The 19,901-nt window shown below is 46.4% G+C and overlaps 1 protein-coding gene across 1 annotated transcript; it reads left to right on the top strand.

Annotated features, from left to right (window-relative positions):
• Positions 1–6,754: 6,754 nt before the first annotated feature.
• On the top strand, positions 6,755–18,973 carry PERP (p53 apoptosis effector related to PMP22). The gene is made up of 3 exons (XM_073575909.1): positions 6,755–7,097; positions 14,363–14,500; positions 16,325–18,973. The coding sequence occupies exons 1-3, from the start codon at positions 6,905–6,907 to the stop codon at positions 16,540–16,542; spliced, it is 549 nt and encodes a 182-aa protein (XP_073432010.1). The 5' UTR covers positions 6,755–6,904; the 3' UTR covers positions 16,543–18,973.
• Positions 18,974–19,901: the final 928 nt, after the last annotated feature.

The following is a 19,901-nucleotide window of genomic DNA, read 5'->3' as shown; positions in this document are numbered from 1 at the left end:
TGGTCAGTCAGGCATGTCAGTTGGGCAGTTAGGCACATCAGTTGGGCAGTTAGGTAGGCAGGTCGATAGTCGATCAGTCATGTATATCGAAATGAAGGTTGGTAAGTCAGTCAGGCATGTCAGATGGTCAGTCAGGTATGTCTGATAGTCAGTCAGGCACGTCAGTTGGCCAGTTAGGTAGGCAGGTCGATAGTCGATCAGTCATGTATATTGGAATGATGGTTGGTCAGTCAAGTACGTCAGGTGGTCAGTCAGGTATGTCAGTATGAACCCCTGATGAAGGAGTTTTCATCCGAAACATACGTAGGGGTGGCGGGCAGGCCCTGTGGGAGCAGTCTTTGATTTATCTACATCCAAGGTAATCTGCATATGCAAAACTCATATCTATATAGGTATCTATATAGGCATCTACTCTAAGCTTTATACTTTCAATATACAGTGTATTTATATCTATTTACTAATATATGTGTTATGAGTGGCGGAAGGCACTAAAAAAATAAATAATTAAAGTGCCTTCGCCACTCCGGGTTCACCGTGTGGTGGATGACAAAACCGCTGCTGGGAGAGGCAGAGCACTAATATGCACAGGGTTCAAACTCACCCAGATGCAATAAGGCAAGCCCTGTTAAAGCACACAGAGCTGCAGGGAAAAATAATACAAAATAGTGTCGCTGAGCCTGTTAACAGCACAGGATCTCAGCGGCACAGATGCGGTAGCCGGAAACCGGAGTAGTTAAGTATAGTCACTACAACCGAGCGGACTTACCGTGTACACGTGTGCTCGGCGTCGCACCTGCGCACGCCTGGACAGGCTGCAACCGCAATTATCGCAAGCGCGATGCAGGACGCTAATGCTGCTGGAAAGATGGAGCTTGTGCACGCTGGCGCTAGCGCAGGTGCTGACAGAATACCACTCACTCACACAGACGTAATAACCGAGGGAAGGGGTTTCTTAATGAGTCAGTCACCAGTTCAAGCATCTGTCACCATACACACAGCAGCAGACTAAAAATACTAGCGCATGGCAGAACGGCCATGCGCACTTTTTATAGCGTACGAGACCTGCCGGAAATCTCCAGAGTCCTGAGATAAGCCAATGAAGTCAGGAGCAGGACCTGAGCACGTGACCCCTGAACTCCAATGGGAGCTCGTCCCGTGGGCATGCTCAGAAGCTGGGAAAAAGGACTTAGCCTCTGGAGACAAATGTGTGAATCTGGATTCCTGCATAGGCATCATAGAACCCAGATTCCTAACAATATGCCTATGGATTATTCCCATGTGGACCTAGCCTGCCCTTGCTTGTGAGGGTTTATTTATACCCATGTCTTTTAGCACCATTTTTTATCTGTCCTCCATGTTTGAATAAAGTTTTGTGTATTTTTCATTATTCCATGTGTCAATTGTCTTCTGCTGGAATTTTTCCTTCCTTCCCCCTTTACATGTCAGTTAGGTAGGCAGGTCGATAGTCAGTCAGGTACGTCAGAGAAATTGACAGGTCCGTCAGATGGTCAGGCACGTCAAGTCGGTTGATCAGTCAGGCATGTCAGATAGTCAGGTAGGTCAGTTTGTCAGTCAGGTACATCAGTTGGCCAGTCTGACAGGCAGGTCAATAGTCGATTAGTCAGGTATATCGGATGGACAATTCGTCAGTCATAGAGATGAGCGACTTTGCCTTTTTTGGGGTCGAGTCGGGTTTCATGAAACCCGACTTTCGCAAAAGTCGGGTCGAACGAAATAGGCCGACTATAGGGAAAAGTCGGAGGCCGACTGAAACACGAAACCCAATGCAAGTCAAATGGGGGAGCAAAGTTGGCAGGGAGTGGAGGACAGTAAACACACCTACAGTGCCCATTTCAATGCCAAAAACATCAATTCTTATTACTGAAGCTTGTCAACCTTAATTTACTTCCTAATAATAGTTACGCATTGAAAACTGGGGGTTATTTGGCTAAAGTTGTGGGGGGGGGGGTAGGGCTGGCTCCAGGTTTTCGTGTGCCCTGGGCCAAAGAGTGTCAGTGCGCCCCTTTACCACATACCACAACTCATGATGCTCCGATACGGCACATAAATATAGGTATAGTACAATGACAAATACTTCACTGCTTACATGACATGACTGATCTATTTTAAATTGTACAATAGCTCAAAAAAAGGACAGTATATTACTCCATACAGTATTATGGCCAACACATTGTGTGCCATACAGAATAATGAGCCCCATATATTTCTCCATACAGAATAATTGGTCACTCACATATAATGCTCCATACAGTATATGATGAGCTCCACATAATGCTCCAGTACATGATGGGCGTCATGGATGATGCTCCAGTGTATGATGGGCCCTAATAATGCTCCATATATAATGGGCTCCATTTCTAATGCTCCAGTGTATAATGGGCCCTGTAAATGCTGCTCCAGTCTCTGATCTGCCCCATTTACATTGCTCCAGTATATGATGGGCCTCAAGGATGATGCTCCAGTTTATGACGGGCCCTAATAATGCTCCATATATAATGGGCCCCATTTCTAATGATCCAGTGTATCATGTGCCCCATAGATGCTGCTCCAGTGTCTGATCTGCCCCATTTATAATGCTCCAGTATATGATGGGCCTCAAGGATGATGCTTGTGTGTATGGTAAATTGTCAATCTCCATCTATTTGTATACGGACTGACACACGCTGTCTCTGTCTAGTTTTGACCGTAATCAAAAAGCAGATATATGAAACTGTTTGAAAAGCGGACAGCTCTATAAGGTGTAGGTCTGGAAAAATGTAAAATCTCCTCGGCTTGTTTTTCCAGAGTCACACCTAGATAGCTTCTATTTGTCTGTGATACCAGCCGGTACACGGTAGTGTGCGAGGAGCGTACACCGCTATATGGTGTGTGAATAGATGAACTCTCAGTAACTGACCAGAACAAAATAATAAAAGCTGGAGTGCTTTGAAAAAAGCCAAACTGCAGTGTGCACACAGCAATGCAGCTATCAGGTAGCCTTAAAAGGCAGCCTAATCACCACCAGCGCTGCTGCACACAACAAAAATCCTCCCCTTTCACTGCACACTAAAGCCCCCGTTACACACTGCGATATCGCTAGCAATATCGCTGTAAAGTCACCGATTTTGTGACATAGCAGCGATATCGCTACATGTGATACTTACCTCCGACCGGCTCCCCCGCTGGTCGCGCGAGAAGGTCGTGGATTATTTCTCATCGTCAGCTTCCTGCTGTGACGAGCGACGCGTGGGCGGGAGGACATCAGGATCACCGCATCTGACAGGTAAGTAGCGACCCCCGACCCCTGCTATATCACTGGTGAGATCTGCCTGTGTGGCAGCTCACTAGCGACCACTTAGCAACACACCAGCGATCCATATCGTTGTCGGGATCGCTGGTGCATCGCTAAGTGTAACGGTACTCTTGAAAAGCGCTACCAGCAGAAGCAGTTTTGTTCCTTCTTCCCTGCCTAATGCTCTCCCTGTTCAGAATCAGCAGCAGCACCTCTCCCTATTCTAAGATCAGCAGAAGATGGCGGTCACTGCCTTTTATAGCCCCCTGTGATGCTACACAAAGCCAGCCAATCACTTCAATGCCCTTCTCTAAGATGGTGGTGGCTGCTGCCCATGTCCTCGCGTTGCCCACAGTGTGCTTCCTCCATCATTGGCAGACAAAAAGCGCTGGAAGCATCATTTGAAACGCGACTTTGGCGCTCGGCTCGGTGACCTCATGGCCGACCTCACGCTATGGTCAGGTTTCGATCGGCTAAAGTCGGCTATTTTTGAATTTGACCGACCCGTTTCGCTCAACTCTAGTCAGTCAGTTTCCAATCCGCACATCATCTTTCTAGTCTGAATATACCCTTATAACTGGGAAACCTGTTGCAACTAGAGTTGACACCTCAGAGAGAAATCTCCATTCCTCCCAGTGTGAATATATCCATAAGATTGAGGAACATGCTATATGTAACAGACTTCAGAGAGCAGTCTCTAGTCACGGAGCAGTCTCCAGTCAGAGCGCAGTCTCCAGTCAGAGAGCAGTCTCTAGTCACGGAGCAGTGTCCAGTCAGAGAGCAGTCTCCAGTCAGAGAGCAGTCTCTAGTCACGGAGCAGTGTCCAGTCAGAGAGCAGTCTCCAGTCAGAGAGCAGTCTCTAGTCACGGAGCAGTCTCCAGTCAGAGCGCAGTCTCCAGTCAGAGAGCAGTCTCTAGTCACGGAGCAGTGTCCAGTCAGAGAGCAGTCTCCAGTCAGAGAGCAGTCTCTAGTCACGGAGCAGTGTCCAGTCAGAGAGCAGTCTCCAGTCAGAGAGCAGTCTCTAGTCACGGAGCAGTCTGTAGTCAGAGAGCAGTCTCCAGTCAGAGCGCAGTCTCCAGTCAGAGAGCAGTCTATAGTCAGAGAGCAGTGTCCAGTCAGAGAGCAGTCTCCAGTCAGAGAGCAGTCTCTAGTCACGGAGCAGTCTCCAGTCAGAGCGCAGTCTCCAGTCAGAGAGCAGTCTCTAGTCACGGAGCAGTCTCCAGTCAGAGAGCAGTCTCTAGTCACGGAGCAGTCTTCAGTCAGAGCGCAGTCTCCAGTCAGAGAGCAGTCTTCAGTCAGAGTGCAGTCTCCAGTCACAGAGCAGTCTCCAGTCAGAGTGCAGTCTTCAGTCAGAGTGCAGTCTCCAGTCACAGAGCAGTCTGTAGTCAGAGAGCAGTCTCCAGTCAGGGAGCAGTCTCCAGTCAGGGAGCAGTCTCCAGTCAGAGAGCAGTCTCCAGTCAGAGAGCAGTCTCTAGTCAGAGCGCAGTCTTCAGTCAGAGCGCAGTCTCCAGTCAGAGAGCAGTCTCCAGTCAGAGTGCAGTCTCCAGTCAGAGTGCAGTCTCCAGTCACAGAGCAGTCTGTAGTCACGGAGCAGTCTCCAGTCAGAGCGCAGTCTGTAGTCACGGAGCAGTCTTCAGTCAGAGCGCAGTCTCCAGTCAGAGCGCAGTCTCCAGTCAGAGCGCAGTCTCCAGTCAGAGAGCAGTCTCTAGTCACGGAGCAGTCTTCAGTCAGAGCGCAGTCTCCAGTCACAGAGCAGTCTCCAGTCAGAGAGCAGTCTTCAGTCAGAGCGCAGTCTCCAGTCAGAGCGCAGTCTCCAGTCAGAGAGCAGTCTCTAGTCACGGAGCAGTCTTCAGTCAGAGCGCAGTCTCCAGTCACAGAGCAGTCTCCAGTCAGAGAGCAGTCTTCAGTCAGAGTGCAGTCTCCAGTCACAGAGCAGTCTCCAGTCAGAGAGCAGTCTTCAGTCAGAGTGCAGTCTCCAGTCACAGAGCAGTCTGTAGTCAGAGAGCAGTCTGTAGTCAGAGAGCAGTCTCCAGTCAGAGAGCAGTCTCCAGTCAGAGAGCAGTCTCCAGTCAGAGAGCAGTCTCTAGTCAGAGCGCAGTCTCTAGTCACGGAGCAGTCTTCAGTCAGAGCGCAGTCTCCAGTCACAGAGCAGTCTCCAGTCAGAGAGCAGTCTTCAGTCAGAGTGCAGTCTCCAGTCAGAGCGCAGTCTCCAGTCAGAGCGCAGTCTCCAGTCACGGAGCAGTCTTCAGTCAGAGCGCAGTCTCCAGTCACAGAGCAGTCTCCAGTCACAGAGCAGTCTTCAGTCAGAGTGCAGTCTCCAGTCAGAGCGCAGTCTCCAGTCAGAGAGCAGTCTGTAGTCACGGAGCAGTCTTCAGTCAGAGCGCAGTCTCCAGTCAGAGAGCAGTCTCCAGTCAGGGAGCAGTCTCCAGTCAGAGAGCAGTCTCCAGTCAGAGAGCAGTCTCCAGTCAGAGAGCAGTCTCTAGTCAGAGCGCAGTCTCTAGTCACGGAGCAGTCTTCAGTCAGAGCGCAGTCTCCAGTCACAGAGCAGTCTCCAGTCAGAGAGCAGTCTTCAGTCAGAGTGCAGTCTCCAGTCAGAGCGCAGTCTCCAGTCAGAGCGCAGTCTCCAGTCACGGAGCAGTCTTCAGTCAGAGCGCAGTCTCCAGTCACGGAGCAGTCTTCAGTCAGAGCGCAGTCTCCAGTCACAGAGCAGTCTCCAGTCACAGAGCAGTCTTCAGTCAGAGTGCAGTCTCCAGTCAGAGCGCAGTCTCCAGTCAGAGAGCAGTCTGTAGTCACGGAGCAGTCTTCAGTCAGAGCGCAGTCTCCAGTCAGAGAGCAGTCTGTAGTCACGGAGCAGTCTGTAGTCACGGAGCAGTCTCCAGTCACAGAGCAGTCTCCAGTCAGAGCGCAGTCTCCAGTCAGAGAGCAGTCTGTAGTCACGGAGCAGTCTTCAGTCAGAGAGCAGTCTTCAGTCACAGAGCAGTCTCCAGTCAGAGCGCAGTCTCCAGTCAGAGAGCAGTCTGTAGTCACGGAGCAGTCTTCAGTCAGAGAGCAGTCTCCAGTCACAGAGCAGTCTCCAGTCAGAGCGCAGTCTCCAGTCAGAGAGCAGTCTGTAGTCACGGAGCAGTCTCCAGTCAGAGTGCAGTCTCCAGTCAGAGTGCAGTCTCCAGTCACAGAGCAGTCTGTAGTCACGGAGCAGTCTCCAGTCAGAGTGCAGTCTCCAGTCACAGAGCAGTCTGTAGTCACGGAGCAGTCTCCAGTCAGAGCGCAGTCTCCAGTCCACCTTCTCTTGTCAGTCCTCCCAGTGTGAATATGCCCTTATGGCTGAGGAACGCCTTCTCCTTCCCAGTCCTGTAACCTGAGCTGAGGTTTGTTTACCAGCAGTCCCAGACACTGTCAGGGTGAAGTCAGAGCCAGGACCGGCCCCACCTCAGCTCCACCCCTGACACAACAGGTCTGTACAGCGCCGAGTGAGTCACTGGCCGCCAGCAAGGTGCGGCTTTCCTCTTGTAAGCGGCTGTGCCCGTCCTGAGCCCTCACTTGTGACGAGGAAGTCTGCACAGAGCTCACCCGCCATCGCCCGCCTGTGTTGTCTCTGACCCTAACACCCGCAACATGTTCAAGTGCGGCATCGCCTATCCCCGGTGCAAATGGATCCTGCCCCTGCTCCTGCTGTGCGCCATTATCTTCGACATCATCGCCCTGGCCGGGAAGGGCTGGGTGGAGACCGAGTCTGGCCGGGAGTACGCGTCTCTGTGGGAGCGCTGCCTGGTTAACAGCGGGACGTGCACGTCTCTCATGGACTATGGTGAGTGCAGGCCCGGGCACACAGGGGGGCACAGCTGGCACTAGTGTCCTGCCCAACACACCCATCTATAGACACCCACCTGTCAGAGCCTTCAGCTCTTATCTGTGCCCACAGGTAGCAGAGCCCAGCTTGGCATTGTGCCCTGACTTTCCATAGCATTGTCCTATGATCCAACCCTAAGGACACGTTCGGCTCTGCTACATCAGTTACTTGCTGGCGGCGCTGCGGTTACATTCTCCGGTGTGGGACTTTAGAGACCAAAGATCAGTCCTCTGGTGTCACCATGTTCGCAGACCGAAGCCGGTGACAAGTGAGCGTATAATAAAGGCCGAGCGTGATATCCACAGATAAGCAGTGGCTTGTGGCAGGCTCGGACTGGCCCACGGGGTAACAGGGGGATCCCTCGGTGGGCCCCAACCCCACTGTATGGGCAATACTTGGCATAATTGACATGATTCACTCTGTACAGAAAAACGCAGCATCTCATTCATTAACCAAATACCCAGTTTATTATTATATAGAGATATTGGTACATTTGTGAACGAGGGTAGTGTGATATTGGTATGCAGGTGAAAAGTGGGTCCCCAAAGTCAGTGTTACCGGTGGGCCCTTAGCACCACAGTCTGACACTGGCTTGTGGCAAGTCACCAGGATGGGGTGTTCTATGTCCTCCATAGCACTTGGACTAGGAGTAAATGACCCGCAGGCCCTGGTCTGTTGGCCATGTTGGTAGTCGGTGGCTGCCAGGGCAGAGGATTGCGACCCTTCTACCTGCTGGCATTCTGGGCGCCTCTTCTGAGTAGCAAGTAGTGGGGCCTTGTAACCAGCCATAGGCTACCAGCATAGCCCGTGGATCCATGTCCTGCCAGTGTGTATGCTCAGCATTAATGGGGTGTTTGGAGTGACTGTTAGTGGGTACTATAGGTCCAGTACCGTAAGGGGCCCATATATGGGATGGACCACCCGAATAATGGCACGGACTCTTCCCTAGATCTTGGGCAAAAGAAGTTCTGGAGATGTTTGATTTCAACATGGCTGATCCTTTGTTCCCGCATTAATTAGGCCACATCCAGAACCTGACAGCGTCGTCTTCCTCTTGTGCGCTCTTAGGTACAGGAGGGGTCTCTGTCCGCACAGAGCCAACGGCTGATCTTTTCAGGATCCAGAAATTCTGCTTAGGAAGGTACAGACCTTGTATGGAGGAGTAGAATTCCAATGGAGAGCTAGGGACCCCCATTTTCATTACCCCCGCCCCCGGCAGAAACTTCTCACTTTTGTTATGGAAAGGTGATAAGTGAAACTCATGATCAGTGGTCAAAGCGAGGACTAGCAGAGCTGCTGCGTGTAAGTGTTTATCAAAACTACAGCAAGGAGCCCAGTAAGTGACCAGCACTGGAGTAAGGCTCTCTGTCCCTACTATAATCTACAGTCACGTGGCAGCATAAACCTGGTGACAGATTCCCTTTACGAGTTTGGGCTTGCAACATTCACTATCCTGATGAGATGTTTAACGCAAATTAACAAAAGGTGATTGCATGTAACATTCGGTTCTGTACGCCCCTTCTCTTTCAGGGTTTTTTTTGTTCTTTCTGGAAAACTCCCAAAATAGAAAGCCAACTATGGCTGAATTTTACTGCCAGCAGCTGCAAAAATACTGACTACTCCGTGTAAGTGGGGGCTAGTGGGGGGCACATTTAGGTACTCGCAGGCACCATTTATACATGACCGATCCCGTCTGACAGAAGATTAACCTGTAAGATGAGATAAATGGCCAGGTTTTAATTCCCTAGATTTCAGGGAACGACTTGCCATCAAACAACACATGAATGACGTTTTTCTAATTATTAAGAGGTGTTTGTGTGATTTTCTTTCTATTTGTTTTTTTGGTTACAGCAGGGTTTTTGCTCATTTTGTCTCTTGTAGGTTTTGTATATTTTTTTTTTTCTGCCTGCTGCCACCATACCAGTGTGTTTTTGCTATTTTAGCAGTAGAGCTGGAGTGGTTCTACTAATCTAAGTTCCCTGCACCTAGTAATATACTTACCAGCTGCCGTCTTCAGCTCTTCCCTGCATCACTCCAGTTCTGCGCCGCCATCTTGTGACCGCAACGTCTGACTGCCCGGAAGTCGGAGGTAACGGTCACAGGCTCGGCAAACACCGGCAGGTCATAATCACAGGAGGCTGATCGGCGCGGTGACGATAAAAGATGAAGACGGCTGGTAAGTATAAGGCGATGAGTAGGGGACTTGCACTCTAATGCTGGAGTGGCGCCTTAACACTTCCATTTTTCCTGCATGTATATAAATGAGTGGGCCTGTTAACATTTCAGGTCTGACCAGCTCGTATCGGCATGATGCTACCAGGATTCCTACAAAACACCTTCTTGAACCCATGGTGCGTGGTGTAGCCTCTCTAATTACTGGGTCATTTATGGGTATATGGGTGCACGGACTTCCCAAAAATGTAAGATCAGAGCAGCTAATCCAGCCATGCTTATGGTCTTTGCTGTTTGTTCTTGTTAAGCCGTCCGTTTGTGTCCTCCATGTTTGCTGTGTCCATCCTCTTGACCTGACATCTGTGCCATAGCGTTCTTGCCGTGGACAGTGAGTCTAGTATGGGAAGCCTTATGTCCGCCCTCCACTCCCTCCAGATCACAGGCTTGTAACATTTCTGACATTCCTTGAAGATGAAGCTTTCTTCTCGTGTCCTTGGTGAAATCTTCTGGCTGGAAGCAACATGTCTAAGTCTATTGTTGGGAGCATAAATCTCAGCACAAGGGGGGATAGATTAGAAACCTCAGCCCCTTCTCTGGCCATTCTGTACACTTTCTTGTCTTGTAGTTTATAGGATAGACAATAAAGGAGTTATCCGGTGAATACATGTTGTCACCTATCCACAGGATAGGTAATAACTTACTGATCGCTGGGGGTCCGACCCCTGGGAATGTTTATCCCGTTGTAATGGAGCAGCAGTGCTCATGCTCAGCATTTACCCCATTCAATCCATATGGGGCACCAAACCCCTCCCCTCGGCCTCTTCAGGCACCCCGATAGAGAGTGAATGAGCCGTGGTCAGGTGCCGCTTTTAAAGGGTATAAACGCTTCTGGATCTGCAAATCGGTGCAGTTCCCAGCAGTGGGACCGACCCCCACGATCAATAAGTTATTACCTATTCTTAGGGTAGGGCATAACTTGTCCCATTAAATGGGTTGCCCAGTTGAAACATCTATAGGGCTTACTTGGTGTGTGGTGACAACACGGAATGATATCAGAGGTGGATTTAACCCTTGCCAACATGCCTTGACTGACAATGTAACATAGATGAGCAGAACCATTGTGGGTTTGTAATGGACTTGATGTAGTTTTGCCCGTTGATTTTAAAAGATAAAATTGCTGGCACCTGATGGGCTAGTGACAGTTCTAGTATTTCCATCAGGACTCTTGGCTGGCCACTCATTTTTCCCTTATGCATGCCCAATATATTTGAAGAGGTGGTGCGTGAATGCCGGTGTATTATAGAGGACTCTCACTTTAACCCTCGTGTAGTTGTTCAGTTAGGCAATCACTGCTGCTGGGTTTGGGGAGGTCTGTTTGTCTTCATCCGGGACACAATCCTGTATGTACCTGAGACGGGTAACGCTGGGGTGACACACGGTCCAATCTTGATGGGGTGCAAATATACCGTGCACGATCCTCATCGGTTTTGTGGCCCATGTAATGCCAGATGGCTCCTGTGTCCGTCCCCGGTGTGGGCGAGTGCACAGAGCCGGTCAAGCCTGTGGTTTGAGGATGTGAATGGCCTGATAATTTCAATGGCTGTCGAAAGCCGGCTTAAGTGACAGTCCTTGTTATTGGAGATGCACAGAACATAAAACATTTTGGGCCGATTCTAATCTCCCCTCTAAATTGAAATCCTTCTTCTGGAACGCATGTATTTCACTTATGTTGTGTACGTCCGTGCTGTGTTCCCATTGCTGGCATTCCATATAAAGCAGGTCCCTTGTGTAATGATATTTCGTTAAGCTATATAAAGCCCGTGTCAGCAGAATTACCAGGTGATTCACAAAGCAGCATAGCATCGTGCTTGTCCGCCCACACACATAACATCCCAGCCCCACCATTTGGGTGGAGACTTGCTGGAGGGCTAGGTGTAGAATGGAAGTCTCATCCTCGCCTTGTAGAAACCTGTGTGTAAATCTGCACTTCAGACGCTGCTTTTCACTAAAGTGACATCATTTTCTCCAAAGACATAATGATAGGATATGATACAGTGGTTAGCACTGCAGCCTTGCAGCGCTGGAGTCCTGGGTTCAAATCCCACCAAGGACAACATGTGCAGGAGTTTGTATGTTCTCCCCGTGTTTGCGTGGGTTTCCTCCAGGTTCTCTGATTTCCTTCCACATTCCAAAGACAGACTGATAAGGAATTTAGATTGTGAGCCCCATCGGAATTAATTGCGTTATATAAATGAGTAAAATAAATATTATCTGTAATGAGCTGCGGAGTATGTTGGTACCATTTAAGAAAGTCCAATAAATAATAAACTAATGGGACCTTTCAGCCCATCAATGTACCGTAATCCAGATTACACGTAGATTGGAGCTCGTTTTCTCGCCTGTTTATCTAGGCCTACGATCGTTCTGTTACCATACAATATTATGTTATCGGCAGCACATTCCGTTTCTATCTCTGATGTACAGCTCATTTTTAGTCCAAAACAAGGTGTGTCCCCTGCAGACTTGGAGTATGTGCAGTGATTTTTATGCCGACATAAAAGATCTCATCACCCGAGGAACGAGTGTTTTCCTTGTTCGGTAGGTGTTCAGTGGTATAATCGGTGGGTATGGATGTCCTTACCAAGGCTGTGGTGGCAGTAAGCCACCTCCAACTCTGACTCCGACTCTTCAATCTTCCTGACTTCCGACTCTGTTAGCATTTCCAATTTTTATTTTCCTTGTGATCTGTGCAAAATCGCGGAGACTTGTCCGATATTGACCTGGATCTTAGAAATGGGCACTCATTTACCATCCATGTGCTGTCCGATTTTCACTAACTGATGGGAGAAGGTAGAAAAGCTTTTTTTTTTTTTTTTTAACAGTGGAAAAAGCTGATAAAACAGACCAAGTTTCAATAGTGATTTTCAGCAAAACGTGGTCTGTTTTTTTGTATGTAAAAAAAAAAAAACAGTCTGAATGAGGCTTAAAGTGGTTATCCACTACTAGGACAACCGATTGATCTACATGTTTGGCCGCGATACAATAAAAAGGCCTGTACTCACCGGCACTGTTGCAGCGGTGTTGGCACTCGCAATCGCGGGGCTTTCGTGCTGTTATGGCAAGTGAGCCTGGCGCCCAATCAACACTGGCGTCACTGTCCCCACCTTCATATGAATTGAACTTGAAGTCAGAGATCCGCTGCAGCCTGGACTTCCCCTTCCTCTTCAATTAGTCTGAAGGCAGAGACATAGATGCTTGTTGCTCTGGAAGGCAGGGTCGCATGTAGAGAGTAGATAGGATTGGGTTTAGCAACAAGTAGTTGTGGTAGGTTGCACAGGTCGCTGAGCTCATTGATTGGCTACAGTGGTGGTTTGTGCTCTTGATGGGATGTCCACAGCTGCATCCAAAATCGTGAGACCCGACCAGCTGCGGACAGCTGTTGCTGGACTGAGGGAGGGCGATGTTTATTTTAGGTATTTTACAGCATTTTGGGTCCACTTTACTTTAAGGGGATAACCCTTTTAAGGGGTTTTCCATGCATTGAAATAAAACAAGTAACTAAAGAAAATGTAATTTATAAATTCCTTAGTACATCTTTTTAGTAAATTGTAATCGTTTTTATCTAAGGAGGTTATAGATATAGAATTAATATGTACACCGTCGTATTACACTTGTCCTAGAATATTAGCATGTGAGCATGTGCAGTAGGAAGCTCCTTTGCAGTGACCTGGAAATATCCTGGTATCTCCAGTATTAGATCACATACACAGGGAGGACAGCAGTGTGAGCAGTCTCTTCTTAGCTCAGCACCCTGTTATCTCCAGTATTACATCACATACACAGGGAGGACAGCACTGTGAGCAGCCTCTTCTTACCTCATCACCCTGTTATCTCCAGTATTAGATCACATACACAGGGAGGAGAGCAGTGTGACCCATCATTTTACCTCAGTAATGTGCTATCTCCAGTATTAGATCACATACACAGGGAGGACAGCAGTGCAAGCAGCCTCTTCCCACCTCAGAAATCCTGGTATCTCCAGTATCACATAGCACGGTGGACAGAAGTGTGAACATCATCCTATCTCAGCACCCCTGGTATCTCCAGTATTAGATCAGAATATCCACACATCATCTTACTCCTGAAGGGACAGACGGATCTTCCTACTTCCCATGCTCACAAGCACATTTCCGAAGAGATTTCTGTCCATGTAACAGGACGGAGGACATTTTAACTTTACATTGATTACTGACATAGACAAAATGAGTGTTATTTGCTAATTAAAGGTATTTAGGAATTTATAATGACATTTGCTTTAGCATGTAATTTTTTCTATTTCTGAAAAACTCTTTAGAAACAAACAATTGTAACTGAATTTTGTTTAAAATGTGTTAGGTGTGTAGAAAGCAGGAGATGGCTCTACCTCCAGTGGTCAAGAGTCTGGCCAGAGTTATTCCTGCTGCGGCCATGAAAGGTTGGGCTGTGAGTAAGAGTTTAGTATTTACACTCTATTATGCTATTATTCCATTCCACTACGTGTCAGAAATTGTACGATGGTAGGAAACATCTGCAAACTGCTTTCAGGTTGTATTAGACTCTAGATCTAGGCAGAAAAGAATATGCCATATTACAGTTCATTGGAACTAGGAATCCTGCTTGTCGCTCTGGTTCATACATATCTTTCTCCTTTTGGCCTGTTAATGCACCATCCTTCTATTCTGCTTGGTGAGACCTCCAGGCTCAGAATGATCTCGCTGAACACAAACTTACTCTATAGGAAAAAGGATTCATTATTTTACTTTGGTTCCTTGGATTTCCGTTTTAATATTTACTGGTTAGAATAAGACTTTGCGGCCCTCTGTGATGGATCTGTCATTACGGTGATCTGAGATTAGCGGCTGTTGTCGGGCCCATACGTAAGAGAATAGGTGGACCGTGGTTATTTCCATCCCCCCATAGTTTTATTTTATTACCATGAATGCTGTTCTAGAAATGTTTGTTTTTCCCCGATTTCTTATCCCGCCTATAACTTGCATGTTCTTCTCTTCCAGCCTGGGGCAGAGCGACGGCTGCACTAATGATCATTGGCATCATCATCCTCATCATCTGCTTCATTCTCTCCTTTGTTGGACTGTGTGTACCACGCATCTCTCTGCTCAGAGTAATCGGGGCTCTTCTCTTTTTGGCTGGTAAGAATGACTTCTTTTGAGTATACACTTAAGAGATGCTTTATCTGGCGTGTTGTGTGGCAATCGGCTACTTGCCAGGGGGGCTTCAGAACAAGCTTGGGTTGTCTTAGTGAGGCCCCCCTTTAAGGGCACCGAGAACATGAGACAGGGCTAGTGTCGTTAATGGGGAAATACACAGCCAGCAGGGACTGGTCATTATTAGAATGAAAATGTAGAGTTGCAGTGTTGGATTTTTTTTTATTCTCCCTGGGGTGTTCAAACAGGACTCCTTCCTCCACCCTCTTCTGACAATACAAGCAGTCTTTAGCTGAACTGAATGTGCTTTTTAATGGGTGATAACTGCTGGCTGATCACCCCGAGGGCAGAAGGTGAGCTGTCTCTCCCAACTCCCCATACACATGAATGCTTGGCTGAGAATTCATGTGATCTCTATGAGGAGAGTGGAGTAGAGGGCTGTCGGAATCGCCTGACGGGGGCTTGTCTGCCTGTAGGATACTTACCGTATATACTCGAGTATAAGCCGACCCGAGTATAAGCCGACCCCCCTAATTTTGCCACAAAAAACTGGGAAAACTTATTGACTCGAGTATAAGCCTAGGGTGGGAAATGCTCCATAGATTATTCCCCCATATGGTGTCCCCAGAAGAAGCTCCATAGATTATTCCCCCATATGGTGTCCCCAGAAGAAGCTCCATAGATTATTCCCCCATATGCTGACCCCATAAGAAGCTCCTTAGATTATTCCCCCATATGCTGTCCCCATAAGAAGCTCCTTAGATTATTCCCCCTTATGCTGACCCCATGAGAAGCTTCTTAGATTATTCTCCCATGTGCTGCCGCTGCTGCTGCATGTAAAAATAAAAAAAATGACATACTCACCTCTCCGTCGCTGGGTGTCAGATACTCACCTGTCCTGCGTCCATGGCTGCTCACCACTATCTGCCACGTCATCAGTCAGTGACGTTCAGACTGCAGGGGGCGCGGCGCGCACTAATCACGTCACCGCGCCCTCTGCTGTCTGAAGTCACTGACTGATGACAGACAGCAGCAAGCAGCCATGGACGCAGGACAGGTGAGTATCGCTATACTTACCCGTCCTGACGCTGTCTCTTGAGCCCCCAGCTTCTCTGCGCTCTCTCTTCCTGCGTTCAGCAGTCATGTGATACCGCTCATTAAAACTCATGAATATGCGCATATTCATGAGTTTTAATGAGCGGTACCACGTGACCGCTGAAGGCAGGAAGAGAGAGCGCGGAGAAGCTGTGGGCTCAAGAGACTGCGTCAGGACGGGTAAGTGTGACCTGACACCCCTGCCCCCCCTCCCCCCCTCCCCCTCCAAACCCCCGCTGTATATGACTCGAATATAAGCCGAGAGGGGGACTTTCAGCCCAAAAAAATGGGCTGAAAATCTCGGCTTATATTCGAGTATATACGGTATGTGTCCTCCAATCCTTATCTTCCCCATCATCATCTGTAGGGGAGAAGTGAAGACATTAAATGTCCTTCTGATTTTATCTAAGGTGTAGGAGCACGTCATGTCCTAAAATATTGTTCCATTGGGATTAAAGGACATCTAAGGATAGCAGGCTGACCATGATGGGATTTTAACTAGTCCAATGGTCTCTATTGGGCCCGGTGTGATGTTCCTATCTACAAGTATTAAATATTGGTTTGTATCTGGCACAGGTTTGGCGTCACATACAGGAGAGCCATTATGTTTGCAGAAATGTATAGAATTTAGTAATGTCACAAAATACTACTATAATTTGCTCTGAAATAAAGGAATTGTGTTTGGACACACCCTAACATCTCTGCCACTTTCAGTTATCCTGCAGATATGCGCCCTGGTCATTTACCCCGTGAGGTACACATCCGACGTTGCAGTGAATTTGGAGAACTACCTGTACAGCTGGACTTACGGCTTTGGTTGGGGCAGTACAATCATCATGTTCGGCTGCGGAGTCTTCTTCTGTTGTCTTCCCAATTTTGAGGATGAACTACTGGGGAACGTCAAGACCAAATACTTCTATACATCCTCCTAAACATAAGACTGCAACTTTGTATTTTTTGTCCTTTGGAAAGAGACTGTCTTTTTTTGAGTGATCCCAGTCTATTGGGCTTAAAAATTCCATTTGCGACTCCTCTTTGTACATTTGACACAATTAGATTATATATTTTTTTTCTACAACGGATATTTGTACTTGACAGAGAATCCTATTGTCCCAGCAGATGGCTTCATTATGGTGTAATAACCTGATACTTGGTTTACATTAGTACTATTACTGTCAGCATCTAGTGCCAACTATCAGTATCAGGTATGACATTTTTTGGGAGCGTTAACAAGAGCTCCACATATAAATAGTACCGTCCTAATGCATTATATAATTGGTCTGTATAACTGAAGACTACAAATACAGCAGGGATTTCCTAAAGAGTAACTAATACTTTTAAAATAAAAGTTTCAAAACTTTTTTTATATAATTTTGTCCACTGTGGAATATTAAGACTTTCAAATCAATTTATTAGAGGACATGTCTTTATTCTAGTAACAAAAAAGGCCATGCAAGTGTCTATATAACCCCTTCTTTTTCTCCAGGTTTTCGCCTGCCTTCAGCTACATTCATATCAGAACTTATCATTTGGAGTACAGGTGATGTCAGTGTTCTGCTTATCAGAACAATCTCCTGCAGCAGATTATCCCCGAGCTACTGAGACACAGCTGTTGAGCTCTCCCTTTCACTGCCATCATCTGTACTCCAAATGAGTACGCTCTGATATCAGTACAGTAAAAGACAGGTAAATTCACTGGTGAAAACAAGGGTTTTTCTAAGCCAAATAAAAGTATTTTTTGTACTGGAATAAAGACTTTCAAAGTTTCATGTTTTTTCATGCTGGAAAAAATTATTTATAAAAACTCCAGACAAAATGTGTAGTTACTCTTTAATGGATTCTCTTCTCTGAATTACTTTTAAAGTATTGGGAGTAAATCTTTCCATTAATGGCCCTCTTATCATATTCCCATTACTAGCATGAAACACTGCTCAACCTCCTCCCCCTGTTCTTTGAAGGGAATATGTCACCAAGTTTTTGCTATGTAATTTGAGAGCACCGTGATATGGAAGTATAGACCCTGATTCCAGGGATGTATCACTTACTGGGCTGTGTTTTGCTGTTTCATTACAATCAGTGTTTCATCAGCAGGAGATTATCACTACAGGACAACTGGCCTTGTGCCTCCTAGTCCAACTAACCCCCTTCAGAACTTATTAGCAGCACAGAAAGCTGTGGTGTGGGAGGGATTAGACACATGTCAGATCTCCCGCAGAGAATACTGATTAGATGGTAACTGTTGCACCCAGTAAAATAAGTGAGACATCGCTGCCAGATTACATAGCAAAAACCTGTTGACAGATTCCCTTCAATTGACAGCTTCTGCCCTATGCACAACGAAGGGAGAAAGCGGATCATTAGTAGAGTAGATGGATTGGAGGGGGGGGGGAGGTGAAGCACTCGGCTTATGCTGCTGGAGTTAATCTAGTGAATGCCGCAAAGTAGGTGGCACGGCCATGGTTCAGGTTGCATATTCCTACTTTTCAGCATAAACCTGCTCATTTTACCCAGAAATCCACCTTAGAATACACCGCTACCGAGGTTTCATAGTGTAATGTTATTGTAATAGGTTTTTTTTTAGTTTTTTTCTGTTTTTGTGTTGTTTGTTTCTAGGGTGATCGGGATTAAAGCACATTAAGCATAAAAATTAGCTTTACTGTAGTTTTATTAAGTTAAGTAAAAAGTGTATAAGGCAAAACATCAAATATTCAATGATATTGGAGCTTAAGACCCCATTCCTTTTAATAGATGTATTTTATTACCCCACAGCGATGAGCGATAATTATAGGTGCCCAGCAATAATGGGGAGATATTATTCCTAAACAGAAGATATCGCTTAGAATTTTAGGGAATTGAAGCCTTACCATATGCCTTTACTGACTCTTAAGTAGTGCACATATATATGCAAGGTACCTACAAATGCTGTACACCGCCAAGAGTGTTTTCTATATTTTAGGGCTTGTGCAGTTGAGCACATTATTCTTACAGTTTGTGTGCCGTCCCTGATGAAATTGGATAGAACCTTGAACGATGTATTGCGTACAGGTAGAATGCAGATGAAAATACAGTATTTTTTTTTTTTTTTTCTGGTTGAAAATTGGACAATTTTTGATATGCTCCTCTCAGCCCGGTCTATAGGAGAGAGTAAGCAATCCAGAAGGAATGTGATGAAAGACTAGTCTATTGGCATCAGGATGGCACTGTTATTGTTCCTTTCCGCATATTATTTCACTGTAAATAGTATTTACATTCAAAGTGTATAAAATATGAAAAGTCCCAAATTATTTGTATGTAATATTTGGGTTTCCATGAACTATTTTTTTCTGGCTTGCCTTTTTAATAAAGTGAAAATCTAAAATTGAACACTGTCTTCTTCAGTTATAATAGTGCGGGGTCTCTGCCTTTTAAAGCTCTGTTATTAAAGGGAATCTGTCAGTAGGATCAACCCTCCTACGCCGTCTATATGGGCATGTAGGTCATAGGAAGCTGAATTAAGTGTTACCTTGTTATCTGTGATCCGATCTCTTATTCCATAGAAAACCACGTTTTTCTTATATGTAAATGAGCTGTTCAGATCTATGGGAGGGACACTGATCTCGGTGAGAATCCTCCTCCAGAGATTATTTTCCATGTAGGAGGCATCACCAGTGTGATGTGCAACACTGGTAACTGCCCCTTTATGTTAAATAATCTCTGGAGGCAGATTCTCGTGCAGATCAGTGTCCCTCCCATAGATCTGAACAGCTCATTTACATATAAGAAAAATGTGGATTTCTCTGGAATAAGACATCAGATCACAGATATCAAGGTATCATTTTATTCTGCTTCCTATGACCTACATGCCCATATAGACGGCTTAGGAGGGTTGATCCTACTAACATATCCCCTTTAAAGGCTTTGCACATCTTCATAACTTTTTTTTTTTTTTTTGCAGCTGCATCAAAAATGAAAGTTGAAGCAACTTTGAAAATAATACTGATAAAAAAACAAAAACAAAGCTTGATTTATGTCCACAGCTCCTATGCAGATGCTTTTGTCTACATGGTAACGCTACAACCAGACCTCGTGCTTTCTAGTCCTGCAGCAATATTGCCTTTCTTCAGTCTATCCGTTTATACTGACTAAAGCAGATGGTAAAGAGCAGGACAGGCTTTGTTTGTAGCATGTTGCCATGGAGACCTACATATCTGCATAGGTGCTGTGGTGTTAAAACGGCTGGAGAATTGTAATGAAGACTGTTCACAACTACAATTCCTTTTTTTATGTTGGATGCATTTGAACAAAAAAAAAA

This window comes from Dendrobates tinctorius, unplaced genomic scaffold, assembly GCF_039654945.1.
Source record: "Dendrobates tinctorius isolate UK_male_01 unplaced genomic scaffold, ASM3965494v1 ptg000046l, whole genome shotgun sequence".
Classification (NCBI taxonomy): domain Eukaryota; kingdom Metazoa; phylum Chordata; class Amphibia; order Anura; family Dendrobatidae; genus Dendrobates; species Dendrobates tinctorius.
This window is presented reverse-complemented; position numbering and strand designations above follow the sequence as displayed.

Coding starts and splice junctions, on each gene's coding strand:
- PERP (XM_073575909.1), top strand. CDS start 6,905: ATGTTCAAGTGCGGCATCGCCTATCCCCGGTGCAAATGGATCCTGCCC. Junction 7,098..14,362: donor CACGTCTCTCATGGACTATG/GTGAGTGCAGGC, acceptor CTTCTCTTCCAG/CCTGGGGCAGAGCGACGGCT. Junction 14,501..16,324: donor GGCTCTTCTCTTTTTGGCTG/GTAAGAATGACT, acceptor TGCCACTTTCAG/TTATCCTGCAGATATGCGCC.